The 26,015-nt window shown below is 41.1% G+C and overlaps 2 protein-coding genes across 2 annotated transcripts; both read right to left on the bottom strand.

The window, feature by feature from the left end:
* Window positions 1–3,383: 3,383 nt before the first annotated feature.
* faxca (failed axon connections homolog, metaxin like GST domain containing a) lies at window positions 3,384–15,167 on the bottom strand. Its single transcript, XM_030046970.1, has 6 exons — window positions 14,732–15,167; window positions 11,938–12,073; window positions 10,928–11,124; window positions 9,592–9,809; window positions 8,689–8,805; window positions 3,384–7,592 (listed from the first exon to the last, which is right to left on the bottom strand). Exons 1-6 carry the CDS (start codon window positions 14,989–14,991, stop codon window positions 7,291–7,293), a joined length of 1,230 nt encoding a protein of 409 aa, XP_029902830.1. The 5' UTR covers window positions 14,992–15,167; the 3' UTR covers window positions 3,384–7,290.
* Window positions 15,168–16,833: 1,666 nt separating this feature from the next.
* ccnc (cyclin C) lies at window positions 16,834–25,385 on the bottom strand. Its single transcript, XM_030046971.1, has 12 exons — window positions 25,222–25,385; window positions 24,750–24,856; window positions 24,023–24,107; window positions 23,841–23,910; window positions 23,626–23,677; window positions 22,882–22,937; window positions 21,877–21,912; window positions 21,466–21,557; window positions 21,267–21,334; window positions 21,083–21,162; window positions 19,737–19,855; window positions 16,834–18,176 (listed from the first exon to the last, which is right to left on the bottom strand). The coding sequence occupies exons 1-12, from the start codon at window positions 25,251–25,253 to the stop codon at window positions 18,122–18,124; spliced, it is 852 nt and encodes a 283-aa protein (XP_029902831.1). The 5' UTR covers window positions 25,254–25,385; the 3' UTR covers window positions 16,834–18,121.
* Window positions 25,386–26,015: the final 630 nt, after the last annotated feature.

Below are 26,015 nucleotides of genomic sequence, written 5' to 3'. Positions count from 1 at the left end.
ACTGTAATGGAGAAAGTCTGCTGAGTAAATATCATTTTTGATATAATAGAAATTTCAGGCCATTTTCAAGAGTTAATTTTTTTTTTTTTTTTGAAAACTCTGAATGTATTAGGCCTACATATCAATGCCAATGTGTAGCTAAAGGGCCTGCAGCCGAGCCTGTTTTTCACTATAGGCTATTATTATTTCTAAAGCTTAAGGCAAGCTCTGTGCATATTATTTTATGATAGCAGCCAACGAAAAAGGCCACTCTCCCTAAATACTTTTGATGCTAATTCATTAATTTAATAGGCCTGATCTTCACACTGAATTTCTGCTTGACAAGTAAGACCTCTGAAATTCTTCAGCTGATTTTGAGTTTTTGAGGGGTAAGGGAGGAAAAAAGGCGAAACAAAAAGAAACAAGACAAAATAGTATTGACCTGAAATCTGTGACTCCGATCAAATGAAGGGGAAAAGAAATCAAAGATTGCACAATTTCTATATGCTTTTTTGTCATTAAAACCTATTTGTTTTCTATAACACTTTTGCAGTCTTCGCACGTTTATTAAGCTTGAGGAAAGAGTCGCGACTGTGGCAATAAGCTTTTGTGCACGGCCTTGCATTATAATTATGGATTTTATCAATCTGCCTCGGCTGCTCAAAATGTCCTTCAGCTGTTTCCGATAAGTGTTTATTACCGCTGATCTGCACCGATATTGTCTTGTGGGGAGATAACCATGAAGCCTGCCTGTGAATGGCCTCATATTTAGGGCTTGTCCAAAACAAACACTCTCTTTAGACTTAGCTTTGTCACAGGTGAGATATCCCACATCATAGCCGTTAATTAATATTTTCAGTGGTGTGCAATTTGAAAACTATTTCTAGCTGATCGAATAGACACTGATTAAGAGCTGAAATGCCATAGAAAAATTATCTAAACAACATATGCAGCTCTGTTAGAGCACTGGCTGACGATAATATTGATTTTTATAAGCTTGTCTCAAATGTGATATATATGAATTTTACCAAAACAAGATGGGCCAACTGATTACACGCCAGGAGGTGTAGCACTGAAGATGTGACTTCTCGGGCGCATATAGCTTTCCTGTTTGTAAACTGAAATATTTTACCTTCCTTATATAAATCATATGACGCATATGACGTTACACACTTACACTTACACTGACTTCTTGAGGAAAACAAAGCAAAACAGAATTTGCAGCATTATAGAAACATCCATAGACTTGTTTGTGCAGAAATATTAATATATAAAAATGAAATTATATAATAATTATACTAATAATCATAAGGTATCCAAGGAGCCAGAAACGCCTTAACTGAAAAGCCTTAAAAAACTACTGTATTTTTTTTTTTTTTTTAAAGGACTAATGACAGCTCACCATAATTTACAGAAAGTTGTCAGTGATTTAGTGTAGCAGCGTTTTTGGGGCTACTTTTAGCTCAGAGTGAGAGTGTGTTGGCCTATTTATCAGCACATCTCATTACTTTTGGTTGTTTTATTATCCCAGCCTAGGGTGACTTCATGTTTCTCATTTGATGCCAGGGCTCGTGAAGGCTGGCACAAGTCAGGAACAGGCTGCTGATGCCACCTAGTGGTTATTAGTGCAAGTTAAAGGCGTCTCTGGGTATTGCTATAGGTCACCGACATTCAATGAATGTTGATGTAATCCACTCAGAACCCTTTTTAGGTAATCATGCACTAATCCAAAATTTTAAGGAACAATGAGAAATATCATTTGGAAAATGTCATTCCTCATTTAGCAAAAAATTAATGAGGTTTTTATATTGAAAATGAGCTCTGCATGGCAACATCAGAGTTAAATGAAAAAAAAAAAGAAAAGTCAATTTCTGCATCTAACTTTGTGTTAATGTATTTCATTTATTCCAGAAAAGAGTAAAGCAATTATCCTTTACATTTTAATTTTGCTCACATAGCTGCCTATGGCATATATAACTTTCTTTCTCCCTTTTTCCCATCAATAAGTTTGTAATGCACATCTTTTTGATTTTGAGGCGTGTGTTAAAATTGGGTACATTTTGTACAGTTTAACAGTGAACAAAAAGAGCTAGACCCGAGAAAGCAAACACTGAATGCAAGTGTGTGTGTGTGTGTGTGTGTGTGTGTGTGTGTCTGTGTGTGAGTGTGAGTGTGTGCGCGTGCATTAAGCCAGGTCTAAATCCAGACCCTGTTGCCTGGATTCTGTCCTATCAGCAGGCGACCATCTGCCCTGCTCCCGGCCCTCACGCTCCTACAGGCATCCTCTGCATTATTCATATTATTACACACACACACTGACTCACACCACAGAGGCACATTCCCTCCTCCCCACACACATCATGCATACAGGCACGTGCCAGCCACACACACACATGCTCAAACGCACACACATACAGCTGCGAGCTGTGACACTGTACGCCATCTCTGACTCACCAAGGCTGAATAATAGTGGAGATGGTTATTACTCTGGTGTCATTGTCTATTCTGAATTGTGTGCGCTGTCTTGTGTGGAGAGGATCTCACAGGGATTCTGCACAATGTTCACATAAATATGATGAGCCAAAGTCATCAAATATTATTCATCTTTTCACCGATTGTCGCCTTCTCTTTCATGCCCTTTATTTACCCGAACCCACGAGCCCTCTCAGCTGTGCTGCCCCCACTACTTGTCTTTTCTCTCCCGCTCTCTTTCCCTCTGCCTCCTTTTTCTCTGTATTCCTCCAGAGCTCCAGCACATTCACAAAGAAAAGGGCAGAGAGCTAATCCTTCAGTATTGTTGGGTGGGCTTAGTATTGTCATATGGTAGCAAGCACAGAGGGAGAGGGATTATGAGAAAGATATATGCCAGAGTATACCCACCTCCAAGAGCTGATAAGGACCTGCTATTTTGGAAAAGGTTCACCTAAGGGGTGGAGATGCCATTTTTCCAGTTTTTTTTTTCGCCCTTCCTCCTTTCCGTGACAGACTGGCACTCTGTCCAGGGTGTTCCCCCGCACTCTGCTCAAAGACTGCTGGAATAGGCTTCAGCACCCCTCGTGACCCGTACTAGGATAAGTAGTTTGGAAAATGAGTGAGTGAAGATAGATGTTTAAAATGCAACAAAAAGAGGTTTCACACACACTTGCACACAACACTTACAAATGCACACAAAACAAAAACCAGAGTAAAATACCACAGCTATATTTAATGAAATATTATGAGTAATCCATTGTAATACAGCCTCTGATCTCTAGGTATGATACATTCATAGGAGGATTTATTTATGTTACAGAGCTTTGTTCTTTTTTTGTTTTGTTTTGTTTTTTATATCGTACACAGATTAATTAGCTTCTTTTTTGGCGAACGTATTTACAGTTGGATGAGATTCCACAAGTGTTTTATCAGCACACACGACACAAAGTGACAATGCAATATGGCTTCTACAGTCTACAAGCAGAAATCTCGATGAGGAAGTGACACGCAGGATGGGGCTGAACCCTGACCTCTGACCTGTGGCTGCAGCAGCACAGAGACACATGAAGTTGCCTATGGACACTGATCTGGAATGGTTTTGCAATTTTCCTCCAGTGGGCGAGTTTACAAGACCGTCATTGTCACCCAAGAGTGACCTCACCCTGTAGCTGTCAACGCCGTATTTTCTCTCGTGATAAAGAGAGGCTAGGCCAAACCCAACTATGTCCCTGTAAGATGCAGAATGCTCTCATCAGCAGCGTTTCCACCCAGCATGACGCCACACGGTGTGAAATCCATCTTGTTTTTGTACCCTCTAGAGTTGTTGGTGTTTTTTGATGAGCTGCAGAATTTTCAGCAGATGAGGGGACACCACAAACATTTGTAATGGTAATATTTTGACATTGAGATATTATTTCCATGTTTGCCAAAATGACATCTCAAAACATGGACATGCGCGCATGGGAAATTGAGTGATTTGTTCAGTGCTTCAACATGTCAACAGAAGTAAAAAAAACAAAAACAAAAACAAAAACAAAACAAAAACAGCAGTGCACATGGTTGAACTGCAACAATTCAATACAAGTTTTTGAAAGAACACATGTAGAAACATAAAACATAATAGTGCAAAATAATCTCTCAGTACCACCATACCCAATGACAGAATCAATAATGATGAATGACATGAAATAAAGATATCATAAATAAATACATAAATAAATAAATATTATATATAAAACATAAGTCATATGCTGGCACTGGCATAAAGTAAACATCTTTAGGAGTCAGTTTCCATAAGGCTGCATCTGCCCAATGGCTTTGATGAGTGAAGGCAAGAACATGCAGGCAAAGGGGTTTTTACACTCAGAGCATAACTGCAGCTTCAGACCATATTATCCAAACGATGTTCAATTTCCACACGCACGCACGCGCACACAAACAGACACACACACAATCACACACAAAAAAGGCTTAATATCACTATGTCAACCTGCGGTCTTTTACCTCAAATGCTTTGGATTTGTAAATAACTTGTTTTGGACATATTTAGTAATCGACAGCACCCAGAATGCATGCCTTGCAGGAGACTGAGCAGCCGAGAGGTATAGAGCGGATCATTAAAATGAAATTCCTCAGCAAAGCCGCCAGGCCGTCGTCATTACCACCATCATGGTCCAAGTTAAAACAAGTGACATCAGACTAAAGAATCTCAATGACATCTTTATGACCTAACGCCTTTGTCTTTATGAGCTAACACTTCGCTAAGTGTTACGAATTATTTACGACCACGGGCTGCATTTTATAAGGAGCAAAGTCATATTGTTACCTCACATTTCACAATGTGATGCTACATATTGACCATCTTGAACTCGTTTGGCAGCCATTCCGAATGTATGCAGGACCCTCCCAGGATTCTGATGTGTCTGTGGTGATTCTCTTTCACCATCATTCGGTGTTTGCATTTTAAGTTGGACCATGATTAAAAAGCAGCGTTACAAAACAACCATACAATCACCATCGTCACTTTTGTCCTGACCTCTCAGGCTTAGTAAACACATTTTTTTTAGAATCTTTTAGTCGTGGGATAGTTTTTTCTATATTAAAATCATAATCACTTGGGAGTGTGTGTGTGTATACAAGGAAGAAAAGGCTCAGCTGTGAGTGCTTGCCAGTGTGCCATCATATGTAAATCAACAGAGGATGACTCATCCATGCGCAACATGGACAGAAGCATACACCCCTTACCTCAACATACACTGTACATGCAGCCCTAACACACAACATGGCGGCACACACATTTGCTGCACAACAAACACACATAAACCCTGCACCTTGACATCACACACACCCCAAACATCAAACACCACTCAGCCAACCGTAAAATTAGAACGGACAGGGTGAGCCTGTTTCCCTTTTCTTACAGACAGGAACATCCTGGTATTCCTTCACATAATATTGTCTGAGCAATCCGTCATGTTGAATCAGAGAGTGGCTGTGTGCTCGCACCAAGCACGCATGTCAGAAAACTGACCAGCTGAGGGAAAAAGGCCGACATTATTCCTTTATCAAAATCGATTAGCTACATCTTTGTGTGGTTGTTTTGGCCCGAGGCACCAACAAACAAACAGCGTCGCAACATCACACTTAAAGAATAAGCCGGCTAAAAGTGTAACAGATTATCCGGAAGGTCTAAAGGGTGATTTTCATTGGCACGTACCAGCCATGCACTTTCAGAATATATATCTAAATCTATTGAATCTATCTCTACATGATTGTTTCACTCGCTCTCAATGGTTGAACGCGTGTAAAATATCAAGATCTATTTGACCTAAACCTGCTGTCCCTCATGACCTATAACGATCCAAACAACGCAGGAGCCACATATGATAACTACACATATTAGTGCAGTGTAATTAATCATAATGCAGGAGCTGACAAGGAACTACAGTCATATTATCATTTTGTTGCAACTGTACAAATATTTGGTCACACTTTATTTGCACTGTCCAGTGTTAACATTTCAGCTTGGTATTAGTTTTGTGTTGATGCTTCACTTCATATCAACATGTCCACTGAAAATACTCAACTTTGTATGAGCTGTACTAAGGTTAGGCTTTGTTTTCTATACTAAATTCATAGCAAGGTGAGACTAAGTTGACACTAAGTGTAATATTAACACTGGACACCCCAAGTAAAGTTTTACCAAACATTTTTAAAATTTCCAAAGGAAGATATTGCCATAATTTGACACACACTAGGTTTTCACCCTTAGGTGCTGATGATAGATTAACTTGCATTAAACTGTTTGGCATTCCACAAGGTGTTAATGCAATAATCAAATATGACTAACTGAAATAATTATGGCATCCCATTCATGCTACCAGAATCATATGCCATAGGGCTTTTCACACTGATCTTACTGTAGACCAGAGCAGTGTGTAGTTCACAGAGAGGATCATTAACTATCAGACAATTTGGCGATTATGTCCAACACAAACTGAGGTCTTCTACAGGAGGTCCACCTACAGTATTTACACTATATGACACAGGGGATAATGCTATATTTGCAGGCTATCTATAGTATTTATATTCATATATATTTATATAGAAATATAGATATATATATATATATCTATAATCAGATATTCCATTTATTCGATCTGGGAGTCAAATCAGATCTCATATCTACGCTGTTTGTATCGATTCACATGAATTCCTGTACAATTCCCCACATGTCAATATCATATCAACACAAGGCATCCTATGTTGCTAAGTCAAGGGGTCAGTGAGTCAAAACAAACACACACACATACAAGTTTGGGTGGTGCTATGGGGGACACAGGGGGGTTACACGCACATGGTTGCCACGGCGATGGCAACCCGACGACAGGTAGCAGCTGTGACTGCAGATGATGTCGACCACGCGGAGGAGTTTCTCGGCGATGGCGTCATTTACTCCTGGTTTCTCTAGTTCTGCTTCTCACGTTCAATCAGTTCCTCTCTGTTCTCTCTTCCTCTGCTGCGACTTATTTGCTGCCGCACTATTTTTTATTATATTCCTCTCTTTTGCGCCGCTGTCTCTCCCTTCATCACTTGTTCCCTCTCTGTTTAAGTTTCAGTCTCTCTCTTTCCACTGGGATCTGCCAGTTCCTCCACTACATTGTGCACGTAAAACCTCTGAGTCCTTCACTGAGTTCTCACAAGCCACCAAAAGACACCAAAAACACTCCCCAGTAGATATTTTCTGCTCTAAGAGGTAGGGGGTATGTGTTCAGGTGAGATGCAACTCCCACTTGTGGTGTGTGTACGTGTGTGTGCTGTGTGTGTATGAGTGTTCTGTCAACACTTGAGCTGCTCCATTTCAGAGCCCTCCGTGTCCATGTCAGAGTCGTAAAGCGAGTGGCCTGTACGATCGCTGTCAGGCGACTGCGGGTCCACCGGCGTGTGAGTATGCGGAGTGTGTGTGTGTGTGTCATCCTGGAAAGTGTCTGTGCGGGAGTAGAGCCCCAGGTCAGGGAGTTTGGAGGCCGAGTCGCTGTCCTCTGTGGTGTCGTAGCAGAAGTCCTCCAGGTCCACGAACCACTCGGGCCAGAATCGCCGGCGGATGCGCTCACAGTACATGGCCAGGTTGATCAGCTCACCTGGAAGGGACAAGAACTCTGCAAAGGTCATGAAATCCTCACGGGGAGTCAATCCTTCCTGTCAAGATCATATTGAAGTAAACTCTTTTCTTCTTTGATTTCTCTTTTCCCAAGCCCACTTAACATATTTCCCCAATCTGTTTTTTGCTGTTTAGGGGTGTTTATGGTGATATAACCGTTAAGCAGACCATCTTTCAGCTGGATCACCTGGGTTGAAGCCCTCTGCACACACTCTGTATCCCTCCCCGGGCACTAAATCCCTAACAACGCCCTATGTTGCGCGCCCTCTAATATTTCTGGAGGCACGCAAGTGAAAAGAGAATCCCCTAGAGTCAAGAGATCGATAACAAGTTTTACATTATTACAACTGTTACTGAGCCTCGGGGCTACAGGAAGCAGACAAGGCTAGGGGAACAATAAATCGATAATGTAGTATATCACGATACCTCCTCCTGTGACACATTATCAACACACGTGTGCCAGGTATCTGTATTTAAATTTTCATTTTAATCTGCATGGATAGCACATTTGAATCCCTATGGTATTTGTTCCCAGGTATGTTAGCTGGATCTGTTCTGTCATGTACATGTTGCAGTTGGTGTGCATGATAAAACACTGAGAAACAATGTTCCTGCTTCTTGAAACATTATTTTGCCTCTCCAGATCATGATGTTTCATAGCTGAATATTTCACATCACAGAATTGCCTGTATTGCGATATTGTGTTTTTGTGGGTAAAATATCATGATCACATTGTATCGCACATTAGCCAGTGATTACTAAACAGTACTACAACCCCAGGACTGCACAATTTTAATTTGAAGAGGCATGTATTAAAAAAAATCAGGGAAATCCCATTCTTGTGAATTCCCTTCCAAACAAATGATATTTACATCATCAGTGACTCATATTTCAGCATCTGTGTTAGGTTTGTGTTATCATATCATGCTGAATTTCATTTCCACTGCCAGTTGATTACAAGGTGGTGGTCATGAATAATGCTGAAAGATGTAAGAGACTGGAAGCCAGATGTCAGATGTGCCATTCATGTGTCTGAATGGAGCCATCCATTATAGACCGTCCCATGCTGATCTTACCTTTGATAAGCTGCTCAGGCCGTGTGCCTGGTAGCGTCCACATGGCAGGGGCCAGGTGACTGAACACGGCAGCATCAACCGTGGAAAGCTTGGAGCCCATTAGGTACTTCTTATCACCTAAGACAGCACAGAGAAAAGGATGTCAGGCTGGGAGCTAGGCAACAAAATTACAGTTACTGCAACACATCCCCCTGTTTTTATCTCTTTTTTTTCCCTCCTATCGACCACACAGAGCAGCTTAAGGTGATCCGAAACCAATTTCAAAGACATGACAGCAATGAGTGTTGTTGTAATCCAAAACATGTCGATATATTAAAAAACATGTTTTCGAATCGTAAACAAAATGGGGAAAAAAACTGATTTTGCCATTGGGTACGAGGTAAAATGTGAAAGATATCGACTGCAACTATTTGGATTGCTAAAAACTGGACTGGAACCAGCACTATCTGTCATAGCCTAACATTTCCCACCACAGCTCTGCCTCTGTCAGATAGATAATTTTAAGCAGCAGTTCTACAGTGACTTTAGACTGTAGTGCTGAGTTTTCACCACAGGATGTCAGCAATGCACTGCTTTCCATGTTTTCCAATCTCTGCCATCCCTGTTGGTTGCAAACAGTGTCTGCTTATCATCTTTATGGCATAAATTGGAAAACTTTTTTTTCTTCTTTTTATTAAGATTTTTAAATGGGAAAATGTCAGCTGCTTGGTTAATAATCTCAAAAATATCCAATACATTATTCTATATTCTTTCTTACAATTTGTGAACCATAACTCAAAACATTCACAATTCTACATCTGACTCTGCCAGCTTATTGTTAATTATGAACATCATTGTTTCATAATCCTAATTTTCTCTAATTTACAGAACAGACATCAATAAAATCCTCTCTGGCTTTCGCACCTAGCAGAGTGGCCAGAGTGCGCATGTCCTTCTCCATCAAAGCGTACACTTCCTCCTTGGAGAACCGTCCAATCCCGTGGCCGTACATCTCCCGCTTAACAATCCCGCCGGTCAGGTGACTCAGGATCCACTTGAGTAGGTCACTCAGCGGCCCGCTCACTGACAGCATCTTCTGGGTCTCCTCCAGGTTGTCCACCCACTGACAGTAAGCAATGGTCCTGGCACACACACACACACACACACACACACACACACACACAAACAGACACACACAAATGCAGAAATATATTATTATTTATCATTATTCCACACCTGTTGTCTTTAAAGGTGCACTATGTAAAATTGCTCAGGGTTGACTTAAGTAGACTCAAATGGCAAAACAAACAATCGATCAAACAAACAAATAAATAAATACAAATGTAAAAAAGTGGAATGAGGACATAATTTGGTTTTTGAGTCTACATAGTTCTCATCAGCCAAACTCACTGATAGATTAAGTGTTCATTCATTTATGTTAGTTGAGGATAAATGTCATCACTTCAGTTAATTCTCTGCATTTTTCCATATTGGACCTTTAATCATGGAGCAGTCTAAAATGTTTCCAATGGATCTAACGCCACACTTTTGCACAAAAGACACACACACACACACACACACACACTTGGGAGAACACACTTTATATCCACAAACTCTGGGATTAGGTCATACTGGCAACAAGATAGCTTGAACAGGCACTCTTTCATTGTAAAATCCCTTCTCACAAAGGAATTTCACAAAGAAATAACCAAACATACTGGACCAGCTGCCACAAAACGTCTCTGGTATTGAACCAATCATGCAATGTTTTGAGCACCATGGCTTTTACATGTTTACAGGCTTCTTTGTGAATTGATGAGATTTCCTTGGGTAAATGACAGTTAAAACCCATCCTTCACACCCCATTCCTCCTTCAATTTAAAGTGTTTTAGCTAAATTCTGAATGCTAATAACCCAACAGTCAAGGCAGATGGCTGCTCACCCAGAGCCAGGTTCTGCTCGAGGTTTTTTCCCTGATAAAATGTTTTTTTCCTCGCCACTGTTGCTCACAGGATAGGTTTTGGTTCATGGGATGAGCCAAAATCAAAGTGGCATTGAGATAAGTTGTGCTGTGATTTGACGCTATATAAATAGAATTGAATTGAATAATACACATGCGCTACCACAGAACATCCTTCATTTCAGTCATTTCAGCCGAGCACCTCCTGCTGCTACTTTTCCCCTTTTTCTTCCTCCTTGTGACTAAAGTGCAATGTAAGGCAAAAAAAAAAAAAAAAAAAAAACTTTACCGCTCTCTTACCAGTAGAAGTGCTCCTCCACCATTTTAGTGATGGCGCGCGACACAGCCCTCTCCTGTGGCGTCAGGCTCTTGTTGAGGCTCACGCCCAGCCTCTCCTCCAGGAAATCGATAATGAATTCGGTGCCGCACACCTGCTCCCTGTTGTACTCAATCCATGGCATCTTCCCCTGGGGTGAAAGCTTCCCATCAAAGTAGTTCTGGAAAAGGGAAAGGATGGAGGAGAGGCGGGGAAGCGGGGGTGCATGAGAGAGAGTCAGAAAAGGAGAGGAAAAACATGATAGTGAGGGAGAGAAAGTTTGACAAGGAGAGGGAAGAAAAAAGTGAGAAATTAAATCAGATTGGGAGAGGGAAGATGGAAATGAATGGAGACAGAAGGAAATGATAGGTTTGTATGCAAGTTAACTTTTAACCATCCCTGTGGGGAAATTGGGTCATTGTACAAGGAGAGACTCAAATGTAAATTAACATTACACATTGTAAGACAATACGACAAGAAATATTGAGGGCTGTACAATGAATAAATAATTAAAGATAAGCATCACCATTGACTGTTCAATTGCAGTTTCTAGATCTCGAATTTGCAGTAAGGTGTACAAGAAGTGGATTTACTAGGGTTTGTCACTAGCTCCTGACATTTAAAAGTCAAGTTCAAGTTCATTTATTTATATATCCTGTCACATGTAGGTCTCAAAAGGCTTTACACAGAATAAGCCCACCTAGATCGAACTAATTAGCAATCAATCACAAGATAAAATGATGTAACAAAGTGTAACAAGGGATAGTGAAACAAAGCACATGGCACAAAATAACCACCAGCCTCAGACCCTCAGTGAATATACAAAGGAAATAATTCCCACTGGCAGGTGCACAAATAGAGGACCATTTGGACAGAGTGGGTTGTAAGCATACAAATGTGTATTGTTAGCTATTCACCTTGAGGAAAAACAGATAAAAGAGATGTGAGAGGAAAAGGTGAGCTCTCTCTTTTGCACACAGAATCACAGGGCTACCTGGTAGGGCAGGTCAACCATGCGGAGGTAGGTCTCCATCTTGAGGCAGAAAGGGGACAGGGATGGGGCGCCAGTCTTGGGCCTGGAGAACTGGTGGAGTATGATGGCATCTTTAGAGTCCAGCTCTTCCTCCTTCCTGGAAGGAGCAAGAACAACCAAAGTGTCACAGTCAGCCAGTCAGAAAAATGAAAAACTATTTACATGTGCTGAATAGAACTGAGACAACTTCAACCACGTGTCATAACTTCGATGTACAATATCTAGAGTTCTGTATATATTTTAAACATTTAAAAGTATGTATTATAATGTGCAACTTCCTAATGGAAAAACAAGATTTAGGTGTGATCACAGATGTGTAGATGTTAAAATCTCTGAGAACACATATGATCCCACTGACTTAGTTTCCAAACTCTCTGCATCATAAGTTTTCCCTTCACTGATAGCCACCAAGTCTTTATACTCATACTTTAAGTTGACGTCAACACTCAACAGCGCTTAAACAACATCAGTGCAAACCTCATTCAATATATAAATCTTTCATAATGTCAGTGTATCATAATGTATGTTAATGCTCTGTAGAAGAGGTAAGCAGTGAACAACTCTGACATAGATATGTAATGCACTTGAGTTGTTGTTTGTCTAAACACAAAATGAGAATCACTCTTCTAATAATGTGCCGCTCTCCGTCCATTGACCTGTTTACATTCTCAATATCAAAGGCTGCACACACACCCACACCCACACACACACAAAACCTCCCGTGTGGCAGCAGGGACAACATAGATTGCCTGTGGAAAATTTCTAAATGCTACTGGATATCTCCAAACACTTGGAGTGGTGCAGCAGGGTAGCCTTGTAGTCAAAAAAAAAAAAAGGCCAATGAGTCCCTACCAGCAGGGGCGCTGCTCTGTCTGATCTGCACTTTGACCTTCCTGCAAGGGGGCTGTGTGGGCAAAACCACATCCATGTAGACCAGGTAGCATTTTTTTTCCTGACTGTTAAAAATGAAGCTGTCATATGGTTGAACGCATCACATGATCTGCAGCCAAGGCTCTTGAACAGTTAGCAGGCACTGAGAGCTTTGAGCAAACTGGAGGCGCTGAGTCCTCCTCGGCCAAGGGCGATGTGGCCCGAGGAACAGCACAATGTCAAAATGATGAACATACCCTTGTGAAAGATTATCGTGCATTCACATGGATACTGTTCGAGACTCTGGGCTACTACTGTGCAAGCACAACCCCTGCACGCACAAATGGCAACCACTTCACGTGAGCGTAATGCAGAAGCGAGGGGGCTGTCCTCTGCTCAGAGTGCTGAAACGTGAAACAATCGCAGTGGAGCTGTCCGTGTCTCTGTGGTGCTGAAATGCCCGCTGACTCTTGGTATGCACTGACCCGGTGAATGCATTCCTCTTTCATACAGTGGCATAGGCTACAAGGATGGAAAAATAAATCAATACAGTAACTACTTAGCCTTAAAATCAGCAAAAAAAGACAGACCAGTAACAAGAACAACGCCTAGGAGAGATATCACAAAAGATACGCAGTCCAAATGAACTTTTAGTAATAACGATAGACTACAGCGTAAATCTGCACCTTAAAATAAATTAAAATCGACTCCTGCATCGATTTCTGCGAGTATATATAGGCCTGCGTAAGGCCTAGTAGATCATAATGTCATTCCTTGTTATGTGATCCATTTCTGAACAAGAAATCCCTACAACATCCCTGTAATATGCCTATAGAGATGTATAATGCCCAGTAGTGAGTTTATAGTGAACTCACAGTAATTTATTGGGGGTGTAATCTCATGTGGAGTGACTACGATATTGTTGTTGTGGTGTTTGTGTAGCATCCCTCCAACACTGTAATATAGGATTACTATATTTCGTGTTAATAACGGCAAAGGGCCTGGACTGCAGGTACCCTGAGATGTTTGTTTAAGGACAACAGCGTCCCAACTCGGTCACGTAAACCTTATTCCGGCCAAGTAATAATGCTTATTAAAATGTAGTCCTATCCATCAGGGTAGCTACTAATTCCCTTTATTTATTTATTTTTTGGCTGTCAATTCCAATTCAAATGACTGGCGGTTGGCTTTTGTGTGTAAAAGGTCATTTTCACAACTGCGGTGTTTCAAAACAGCAGGACTGCATCCAGCCAACACCAAAACTGGCGGGGCTTACGATAAAGCAAGCAAAGGCTGGACCTGCATCATCTCACGTCCTTGAGATGCTAAGAAATTAAAGTCACCATTTAGGCCTACCCTGCTATTTATTTCTGCTGTAGTAATAAGCGAGCTATTGTGAACTGGCCTAGGCTGGTCCTTAGACTAATCTTGCAGGGAAAATTAGCCGCTGCAATTGGGCTCCCTATCTGTTATGGTTTTGAATAGCGAACGAATGCCGGATTGAAAGCCACAATGCTTCCCTGGGGGTCATTCATTTAATTTCTTCATAGGCTCTAAACAAGCTTATAAACATGGCAATCTCCTTGGTGGCGGCGGCCGTGGTGGAGGTGGGGGACCCGTTACATCACAAACCACCCACTTACGATTCCTTATTCTCCACCGACTTCGCTCTCACCCCGCCCAACCTGGCAAGATTAAGTAATATCAAACCCCCGATACAAATGCACCAGAGCTGGAAGATTTGGAGTGGACAGAATGATGCCGGAGTAAAAACCAAGACAGTGTCCAAATCGATCTCAACACTGGCCCCGGGTATTTAGCCTGCCAAAGTGCTGCATCCTGCAGTTAAAGTTACTCTTATTGACAGCCTCGCTTTTGTTGGTACCTGATGGCGAGCAGTTCGTGCAGCAGATAAGCAGCAGCAGCGAGCAGAGCCCCGCCAGTCAAATACAGCGTTTTCCGCCACCACGAGTCCGAGCCCAAAGCTGACATGATCCCGCCGTAGTCCTGCAGTGGGTAGGCGATGATGTACCCATAAAACGAGAGCTGCTCATCGGAGCCCAGCAGGCCGAAAGAGAAGCTCTGGTTCCGGCCAAGATCAACCACACACGACCGCGTCCAGGCGAACCCGACGCGCCAGTACATTCTCTCTGTCTCCGGCCTCTTTCCGCCTGACTCTGGCAGGTCTGGGCTTCACCAGCGGAGGCTTCATGGGTGCCGAGGGGGCGAGGTGCGATTTACTGCGAAGAAGAGGCGACTGGCGTGAAGCATCCCGCCCGGAGTTTGTCCCCGCAGCGGGGTCGACATCCTCCGCAGCCTGCTCGGAGCTTGCCGTCTGTACCATTCACAAACTGTCAAGTTTGACAGAGTAAACAACAGGGCTTCCGGCTACTGCTTTCCAAATAAAAGCTATGAAAAAAGGAGGACTATGACAATAAAATACTTGCCTGTCCCCTCTCAATTAAATAGCGTCTAGTAGTCATAGCTTTCAGAAGTAGCCTAGTAATAATAGGCTAATTAGTACAAGAATAATTTCCATTTCTTTGAAATTATCAAAACAGGTGAGAAACAGCTTTGCAGGATTACAAAAATCCTGTTAAATTACTGCATACTGATACTGCATAAATTCATGAATAATAATCAAAGAATAATAAAAAAAAAACAACAAAAAAAAACATGTAAAGAATTATTCATCCCAGAAATAAAACCCCAGCCATACTTCTGTAACTCAGTGGCACAACATCGATTATTACTGTCATACATTTAACCATCCTTAAGCTACTCATCATTTTCATAAACAAACAATCAAACATACAAAGTATTAGCCTATTCAGTTCTATATATATATGTGTATATATATATATATATAAATATATATATATATATATATATATATATATATATATATTTTTTTTTTTTTTTTTTTTTTTTTTTTTTTCCCCAAATGTTATGCCTTTATTTTAAAGGTAAATTTTCTCGAGTTCCGGTATTAGTCGTGCTGGTCTTGCCTGACTTCACGCTGCAAAGTGACGTCAAGGAGACTGTGCCTCTTGGTACCAACTCCTAGAGGTAACCACTGGTAAATACATCTGATGCTGTTCAGCGCATTTCGCTTGCGTTCTTTTACTGAGTAACCACAAATTCATTTTATAGAAAGCAATATTTATTAAAGGGCCCTCCTATGTGTCCATTTACCACCAAACTCCTATTTAAATACAAATGTACATATGTTTTGTCAAGACATGTAATTATGCATTCCCCATATCTACCAGCAGGGGTCCCACTCCTGACACGACTCTGTATTCTCCATATATTGAGGTTGGGTAAGCGTATGACTTTGTAGGCTAGGAGATTCCTTCTTCTCTCCAGAGTATATTACAACACATATGGTTATGGTGACATAACAACTTCAATGAAAGAGGTAGTGAACCACTTTGTTTTGCACAACATACATTTTATTACCACAAAAGAGCTTCCAAAATGATATACGTACAATTTCAAGTAATACTTGAAAAACCATAATTTTGTGAAATCTTTCTAGAAGAATTAGGTGGGTGGGGTAAAGCCCTTTAGTATGCCCATTCAAGTGAACAGTAACACAACAGATGGAGCCTGCTGAAGGGGGATACAAAATGCCATGGGGCAAAGCAGAACAAGGCTGCGTCTAACTAGTCTCAGTGGCTTCATTTCCGTCTCTTTCACTGGAGGGATACGACAGCACAGTGTGGGAGAAAGTGACATGGTGGTCTCTAAATAAGCTGTTGTACACAACCCTCGAGTTGTTTTCCCATGTGACAGACATGAAGAGCGAGCCGATGAGGAGAATAACATGTTTTCTGGTGCATCCAGCAAAAGCAATAATTACTCTTACAGTTCACCTGAATGGGACAGTGTGCTTGTATGAAGGGTTTTCTCTTTAAAACAGCAGCTTTTGTTTTGTAAGGCATTCAAGCACCTTGATCTGAATACAGCCACACACAACTCCCACTGTATTACATCACAAAAATATATAGACATCTACAGGTATACGCACACATATATTGCCACAATTCAATGATTAAATGCATAAGAGGTACACACAATGAATTAAAAAAATGCACAACTGAATTTTTGCAAACAAATCTAGAGCGATTTAATTTTGCCTTTAAGACAGCACTGCAAAAAAGCCTTTGACTGGTAAAAAATAAAAACTTGACAAAAAAAACATGGATTACCACAATATCATTCTAAACCTAAAGCAGAATAATTGAAAAAAAAAAAATAATAATAATTATGATAATAAAAAATAAGCTTCGCAGCAGGCAAACATAATCATGATCCTTAATCAAACAGGGGCACTTTCAACTGAAGCACAGGTATGTAGCTAACCCCGTTCATAATTTCCATCCAAGAAGCGAGATAAAAATAAAATATAATTATAAGGCTATTTACATTGGGACGAGGGCATGGGGAGGAGGGGTTTCTTGATTTGTAACAGTAAATTCAGATATTCAAAGAGCTAATATCTACCTTAAAGAGGAGCCTACATTCTCCCTTGGGATTTCCCCTGCCAAGGTCTGTGACTAACCAGCACAGACCTTAGTGGGCAGGGGATCCAATCAAATCACAGTTGTACAGACTGATATCCAATCAGATCCACTCTGTAACAGCACAGGATCAAATCATTTTACAGACACCAGTAGAGAAGACTACTATTAGTCCCTGAGGAATGAAAACCCTCTCAAGCCTGGCCACTCACACACACACACACTCGCACGCATGCACACACAGTACTAGTGATCAAGTTTTCTTCAATCCCACGGAGCCCCATTTCAAATGACTTGCTCCCCGAGACTGTTCAAGGATGTCAGGATCATCACAATGACATTAAATCAATCTTTTTTTTTTTTTCTACCAAACCATCACACTGTATAGCTGTGAACCCCAATGTTCTCCGATTTATTTCCCCCACATTCCCGGCTCCCCTCTTCTCCACGTCCCCCCAGCGTCCTCATCTGTTTTTCAAGTCTGGAACACATCACACCTGCCTGCTCAGTGCAGACATTTTGGTGACTACTTCCTGGATAAACAAGACCATGATGATTCTGAGAGGGGGACTAGCGGACGTGTGGAGAAATGCCCCTTTGTTTTGGATGGGGCTTGTCAGTTCAAAAGTGAAAGGGCCATTTTCCTCTGTCAGTGTGGTTTTCCAACTGGTATCACCAAGGTTATGCTGTGTGACATTTTTAAAAAGGTCCATCCTTAATACATTGACACTGCAGATGCCATGCATTGCCTATGACTGGCTGTAGGAGTTGTTCTGACTCCCGTTGGAGCTCTGGTCGCTCTCACTAGAAAAAGCACAGGGAGACAGAGGCAGATGGTCACAGTATGCTGAGATATATTAAAACAAAACAACTTTTCGTGCTGCACTTCGTTTAGCAATGTTGCTCTGACTTAACTGGACTTTCTCTGGTGTTGTATTTCAAATCAAGCATTTGCTCCTTTTTTACCTCCGTGGCAGTAGGGGGCGCTGTGCCCAGACCCCAAACACACTCTAAACCTTTTATATCAGCTGGAGACAAAGTTCACAAAGCAGACGCCATGTTGGCCAAGTACACTTAAACATTAGTTTAGTGACTTTTCTACTCTCTGTGAAAGCTGAAAGATGGCAGAAAGAGAACGCCCCGTCAACGAAAAAGGGAAAACTACTGAAACTATTGGTTCCAAAGAATCCAATGTGGAATGAGAAAAAGTACAGTATAAAATAAATGTGTCACATGGTTGTGTCTGCACCCCAAGCAAACACAGCTTACTTATTCGAGCACTTAGCCAGTCCTGGACTGATTGACTCCAGTTTGTTGAGTGTATGTGTGTTTAATAGTGCACAGCAGGTGGTGGCAGAGTGCTAACACAGTTGAAGGCTTAAATTGTGTTATTTATTTATTTATTTTCTTTATTTGTTTTTCAGTTCAATCAACTGATCAAGGATCAATTTCTTTAAAAAAAAAAAAAAAAAAAAGAATGCTACAATAAAAGCATTAGATCCCTAAACCAATGAGCAGCCGTGTCAAATAACTGTGATCTGAATACTGACCAAAATAACTGATTTAGTTTTTGCCATAATCGTGCAGCCTTAGTTTCACCCAGCCCATTCAAGTCATGTAATATATGAAGACTTTGACTTGACTATTTCTGTAACTCTGTCTCTTTGCAGATAATGTGTTATAGACAGTCCCTGCTGTCCAGCCTGAACACCACAGCATCAAGCAGGTCGACGGTGTTAAGCTGCAGTGCTGCTGGAGCTCAAAAAGCAAAGTTGTTTCTCATTGTGCTTCTGCAGCTATCAGAATGTTTGCATTTATTTAAAAACAAGTTTCTTCAATGTCCATACTGTGATCAAGTTTAGTTGAGTTTAAAGCTGTGGTTAGAAAAGCTGTTGTTAGGATCTTATGCGTTATCTTTTATGTACTGTACTACTCTTTGTTTGCTGCTTTGAAAAAGAGATTTGGAACCTCAAATGAATCCCTGGTTAAATAAAGGATAAATTAAATGGGGGAAAGGTTGATTTTTTTTTTTTTTTATCAATGTCATGTATGTGAACTTTGAACACCAACATCTGCATCGTGCTTACACTTAAGTATTCTACACTGTAAGAAAAGCAAAATATACAAACAAAATATACAAACTTATAACTAGTTTAACCTGTACATGGAATTGATAAGACCACAATAAAAAAAATTTAAAAAAAGCTCTGGACTCCCTAGTTAAATATTAAAAAGAGCAGACTATGAATTCTTTGAAGCCCGCTGTGAACTTTCCAGATAAATCCACCCCAGTAGTTTTTTAGGTGAGTCATTTCACAAGGAGGTACTTCCGACTTATCTCGGATTCAGCAAAGTGAGATTTACCTGTTAGGAGGGGGCTTGGGTTTAGGCATTTTGTTCAGCACTGCAGACATCTCCTTCCTGTCATCAAAATTTTTCCACTGGTCATACAGCTTCAGAATCACACGGATGATTTCCAGGATCTTGACAAAAAACAAACAAACAAACAAAAAAAAAAACATAAATACAAGATAACTCACTTTAGCCCCAAGCTAGTCATCAAACAAAACTCTCTAAAACAAATGGAACATATTCAAGTAAAAATTGCTTTCTTCCTGTGTCTCACTGAGTTGAACTGAGTTGTCATTGTAGCTACACAAGTTTTCCATAACACTGTTTCATTAATTCTTTACTAATTACCATTGTATAGAAAAAACATTAAGCCATGTTGTGCCTAACTAGGATTTTAGCTGCTTAACAATCATTGGAAAACCTGTTTAGAGCTCATAAAAAACCTACTGCCAGTGCATGTTAAACAGAAAAACTCAATTCTATGTCGACATTTGTTTTACTCAATAAGGCAGTATTCCTATTAAATTGGTGTGTATGACTTGAACTGAATGTTCTTTGAATAAAACCTGCAATATGCAGCTTTTCTTATGTTAAAATAACACAACACACACAGACAACATATTTTCCATTATCAGGATGTTCAAAGCCTACATTGCCCTGTTTGTCTGACACTAGCTTTACATTTACAGTGTGTTTTCTGGAATACACCACTTACTGTGTGTGTGTGTGTGTGTGTGTGTGTGTGTGTGTGTGTGTGTGTGTGTGTGTCACAAGAACATGGCCAGCAGTGGGCTGGGCTTTGGAAAATCTCAGCAGTAACAATAAATGGCCAAAAGCTATAACAGAAGGATGTCAGGTGAAGCTAAATGTGTGACAGCTAAGATCCAATCAAAACACAGGTGAACACTGGCCTTATTTTTTTTAAGCACTCATCATCAGCTTCCTCAGCAGCTGTGTTGGCTGGGAGGATGCTGGTCTCCTCAGCCTCAGGCTAGATGCTGTTTACAAGCAGACGGCCCGTCAAAATGAGTGAAAACTTTTGGGGTGTCAACTTTCCCAACTCGGGGAAACTAGGAAAGAACTATCATTACACTTTACTAACTGAGGGGTGAAAAGCTGCAAAGTATAGCTGCAGAAGGAAGTAAACCTCTTATTAGGCTATCCACTTTCTCTTGCAAAGTTATACTGATATTTTGAACGATGGATGTTTTTTCTCTTGACAAGACACTTCATACATTGAGAGATTTTCACATGCATCAAATACATTTGTCTGAACCTCAATTGTGCCAGATTCTACTCCTTTAAAATATACTATTAATAATTTAAATTTTATTTAATAATGCAAAGGCCAGCCTTACTTTGTCCATATCGACAGAGAGCTCTGCAAACCACTGTCTGGCGTCTTTCTGCTGCACCACACAGGCAACATGCAGACAGGCTGTGGGAGAAGAAGACTGATCGTGTTATATTTAATAGAGCTTATATGGAGTCAATGATTACATTAAGCAGCTGCACTGACGAATACATGGGGACAGTTCTTACCCAGGGCAATCATGAAGGGTGGGTAGAGCAGACACAGGTCTGTCCTGTATGTGTCATTCACTATTCGCCTTGTAAAGAAAGAAAGAAAGAAAGTGTTTGCAAAGATATTGAGTACTACTGCCACACATATTTACATGTAAATTTCAGTGATTTGCATTTTAGAGACTCAACCTAGACATGTACACAGAGAATTTCATACCAGGCCAGGGGCAGTAGCATGTCCTCCTGCCCCATATCCTGTACATACTGCAGCAGTGGTCTGTAGGGGTGGTACACAATCAGGCAGCAGTCCTGAAACACACACGTTACACTGTCAACAGGTAACCCAAACAACCACCAAGTCAAGCCAATCACAGCGCAGCCGCACAGTCAGTGGTTCTCAGCCTTTTTGGTGTCATGGACCCCCAGACTGATACACTTCAGGCAACTGACCTGTATTTGATAAGCTGTAGTCTCAGGATGCCCATCTAATAAGATTGAGTTATTCCATAGCTTTCTATACTGTAGATTACAGTAGATCCATTCTCTAATTTGGTTAACATCCAGTCAATGAAATGATCATGAAATTAGGACATTCGCCGTTCTAAGTAGCAAAAGAGACAGCACTCACCATCAACTCCAGAAGGTAGAATTCACATTCTAATATCTGTTTAGACACAAGACACACGTTGGGATTACGTTCAGCGCACAGCACGATAAACCACAGTGACCAATCAGTAACAAAGACAACATATTGAGTTCCCTTTCATGTAATTTGCTTTAGACTGAAACCGTTTACATCAAGCACATGAAACTAACAGGGGTAAAAACTGACTTTCTCTCATCACACCTACACTATAAACAACAGTCAGAATCCAATCCATGAGATCGACAAGACTGTCTAATCACAAATCTTGCAAACTGCTCACTGTTTTGTATGAACAAGTGAATAGAGTTATTTCTCTCTACTTCTGACAACTGAGTCTGCTTTGAAGCATGATGCTGCCTTACTGTCCGCCCCCCCCACCAACTCCTGGTCTCACAACACGCCTGCAGAGAACATGTACATGTTTAGGGAGTCACAGTATCCTGACAACTTATTCTTTACACAGTGTGGGGCACCTCCTCTTCTTATCGCTCCATAGTGGTGCAGTATAAATAATAGTTTACACAGCTTTCCCGACAGGCAGGGTGTCAGTGCTGCCCTGGCGAAGTGTCCTAGAGATAGAGGATAAATAAGGTGCCAGTGCTGCTAATCACTTGACACTAAAACGAGAGACGCTGGGTAGCATTCAGTCAGCCACGGTCAAATCCATCTCTCACGGCAACGGCAGATTTATCAAAGACGTGCAAACAATAGTTGTGGAATCTCACGTATTCGCAGACACTGACACGGCAACACTACGATACACATTGTTAGGGCGTTCATGGCATGCTGTAATGTAGCATAGTAGTGAATAATTATCTCTGCGGGGAGAGCAGAAAAACAATAGTGTCAGTCTGTTTGTGGCCCCGCCGCCATATGGTTCTTAACACGAATTCACAAGGTTATTACATCAAACCCCCCTCAGCTTAAGGTGGAGAGGACATGCTGCCTGCCTCTTAGCACACAGAGATCCAGCAGCATTGTACTCACATGATTCATTCTGTATGGAAACTCCTTTGGGAAGGCATAGGAAAATCTTGTTTTCACTGGTAATACAAAAACAAACAAACAAACGAAAAAAATCATTATACTTTGTCCATCATTTAAAGCCCCAACGAAATGTGGGTGTAAATTAAAATTTCCACCGATAAAACCTTCACAAGATCCTCTTTCATCGACCTATCCCTTCACATAAAACTGTTTCTATCCCAAACTGATATTTGTGTGCACATGTGAATAACCCTTCCCTGCCCTACCCAAAGATCCTCTATTAAATCAAGAAAGTGGGAGTCCCCTTTCGTGGGATCTTTAAGCAAACACCATTATATACTTCAAGTGTCGAATTAAGGTCAATTTATACTTTTATGTCAAAATAATGGCGTAGCTGTGGCTCATTCTGTAGCCAACAGAGAATGCTGCTGTAGCTTCAGTGTACCTCTGCAAGAATGCAACTTAATTTAGGACAACACAAGACCTCAAAGAACTCATCCTGAAATTATACAAACAAAAAATTCATGGCAAGATATCTGGATACCACTAGCATGTCTAAGAGTGAACACTGTTTCAAGTAATGTAAAGACAACTGCTCCCACAAATTCTCCAACACAGAACTATAAGTGTTCATGCTGGCATAGACCAGTCCTGCAAAACTACAGCGACACTTCATCAGAAGTGTAATTTGACCTTTAGGCTCAAAAGTGTTGTTAAAATCCATCTGTGAATGCGGTCACTTACATACAGACGTTGCTGCAGAGATCAGCCTGGTGTTGGACACAACTCCAAATTCCTGTTGGAGACACAAATGTTTGAGCTCAGAGAAGGCAAACACAGCAAACCTACGGCTACGAGGGAATCAACAGCAATGGAACCTCGAGACAAAACAGTTTGGTCACATTACATCTGATATTTTGGCTTTTTTTGCCTCAGCGTCAGCACAGAAATCCCCATACCTCAACTTTAGAAGCCAGGAAAACACAGGTAGGAGCCATGAGCACTGGATCTATACTTTTCAACGAATACCTGCACACAGACAGAATTGAGCTGTGAAAAGCTTTTCCTCTAGCAACCACTAGAATAACCTCCAGTTTCAGGACAGGGCCTGTCTGCTCATAGGCTCAGGTGTTTTACTCACCTGGCATAGAAGCGTTTGAAGTAGACAGTTGCTGTAGCAATGACCTGCTGCCGCAACTTCAGGTGTTCCCCCAGAGACTGGATGACTGAGAGACACGGACAGAAGGAGTCAAACAGTCAAATACAATTAACCCAGAGCACATTAGAATGAGATTCATTCATTCAGTTCATATTTTCTTGTATCTCTGAAGGAGCCATGTTCACAACACTGTACACCCTCGCCTTTGGTGATGGCTGTCAAGAGTGGTGGGAATCACCACAGACCCCACGATGCAATATTATCACAATACTTCAGTCACCGTCTAATAGTACTGCGATTTTAAACATTTTGCAGTACTGCAATAACATGCACTGTGATACACTGTGATTTATTACCTTTTTTAAGCTGAAAATGATGCCCCCAAGGGAACACTTTGTCAACATTCGTTTTACCTAATACAATTAAGTTTCATTCTGTTCATCTCACCTTAGTCATTTTTAATGTAGCAACATGGGATTGTCAAGCAAGCAGACTGACCAGCTCTGCCATTAACACTGCATTGATTGTTGGCGATATAATATTGACACTTGTCGTCCATGTATCGATACAGTCATCCTTAGTTGTAAAAACTCTATAATTCAGTGCAGCTAGAAATACTGACTGTATTTAGTGGTGAAGTTCACAGGGCCTGTGTTTGTCAATCCAGAATCACAGGCCACACAAAATTAAATTAAACTGGGCAGCTCACCATTGGCAAAGAATATCTGCAGTTTCCAGTACTCCTCTTCTGTCAGAAATTTAAGGTCTTTCTGGCGCTCCTTCATCAGGTCCTGCTTGTCCAGGACCCACTGAAGACTACAACACAAGGAAAAAAAAAAAAAAAAACATACATTTTTAAATTTCTTTAACGTACACAGACGTAGGTCCAAGCTGCAACCTCAACGCTAGCGGACTGGAAATCATGATTATACCCTTTACATTAACACGACAGCGCTCTGTCTACATTTACACAAATACATAAACCATGAGAGACTCTATTTTTTCACGTTTTCTGTCGCTGTGTCTGACTAAATGTTTTTCGTCGCGGCACTAGTTTAGGAGACGCTGCTAACGTTAAGCTGCGCTGCTGCGGAGACACCGAGGGCTAGCTAGGCCTCAAAACAAAGACGGGGATTTACTACATGAAGCCGTAATGCGTCAAATTTCCAATGAAAACTCACTAGTGAGAGCTTTGCCAGAAGTTTCCTGCCATATCGTAGCAGTTGAGGTAGAGGACCACACTTTAAATTGACAGTATTTTCCAACAAAGAAGTGGGTATCAACAGGAAAGTAGTTCTGCTAATCAATTACGAGAGTAACGTGAAATTCCTCCCGGAGAAGAACAGTGACCGCCGTGTGGTTCCGGATTATTAGTTCCGGGGGGCGAGACTTTTCAATACATGAATATGTATATTTCTCCATCTTATTTACATATATACCTCATAGGAAGATATATTTTATGTTTTTAAAATTTCAAGAAAAAGCAAAAGTTTTCTTGTATGGATGGTGTGTGGTAAATGGAAATTATGTTCCAGCTATGGAAATAGTTCTAAAGACAGTTATGAACAAGACGGTTCACAGCCAGAGCATCATCATCCATCATCTGCACACACGCACGCACACGCGCGCGCGCGCACACACACACACACACACACACACACACACACACACACACACACACACACACACACACACACACACACACACACACACACACACACACACACACACACACACACAAATACATGCCTAAACGGTGCCTAATCCACCTCGGTAACGTGTCCCCTTACCCCCATCCAAATTTGAGTAACTGTTAATTGAAACGTGTGTGGTAGTTAGGCTGTGGAGATCAGTGAATTCCGTTGTCACAGTTTTAAAAATACTCATTCCACCCTCTGTTTTAATAAGTTTATTTCTTGGCGGAACCTTGATAGATATTTGAGGGGGCGGTCACCCTTGGGCTGGGGAGGCTCGA

The sequence above is a fragment of the Myripristis murdjan genome, chromosome 24, assembly GCF_902150065.1.
Source record: "Myripristis murdjan chromosome 24, fMyrMur1.1, whole genome shotgun sequence".
NCBI lineage: Eukaryota > Metazoa > Chordata > Actinopteri > Holocentriformes > Holocentridae > Myripristis > Myripristis murdjan.
The sequence above is the reverse complement of the archived record's forward strand: the minus strand, read 5'-3'. Positions and strand labels throughout refer to the sequence as shown.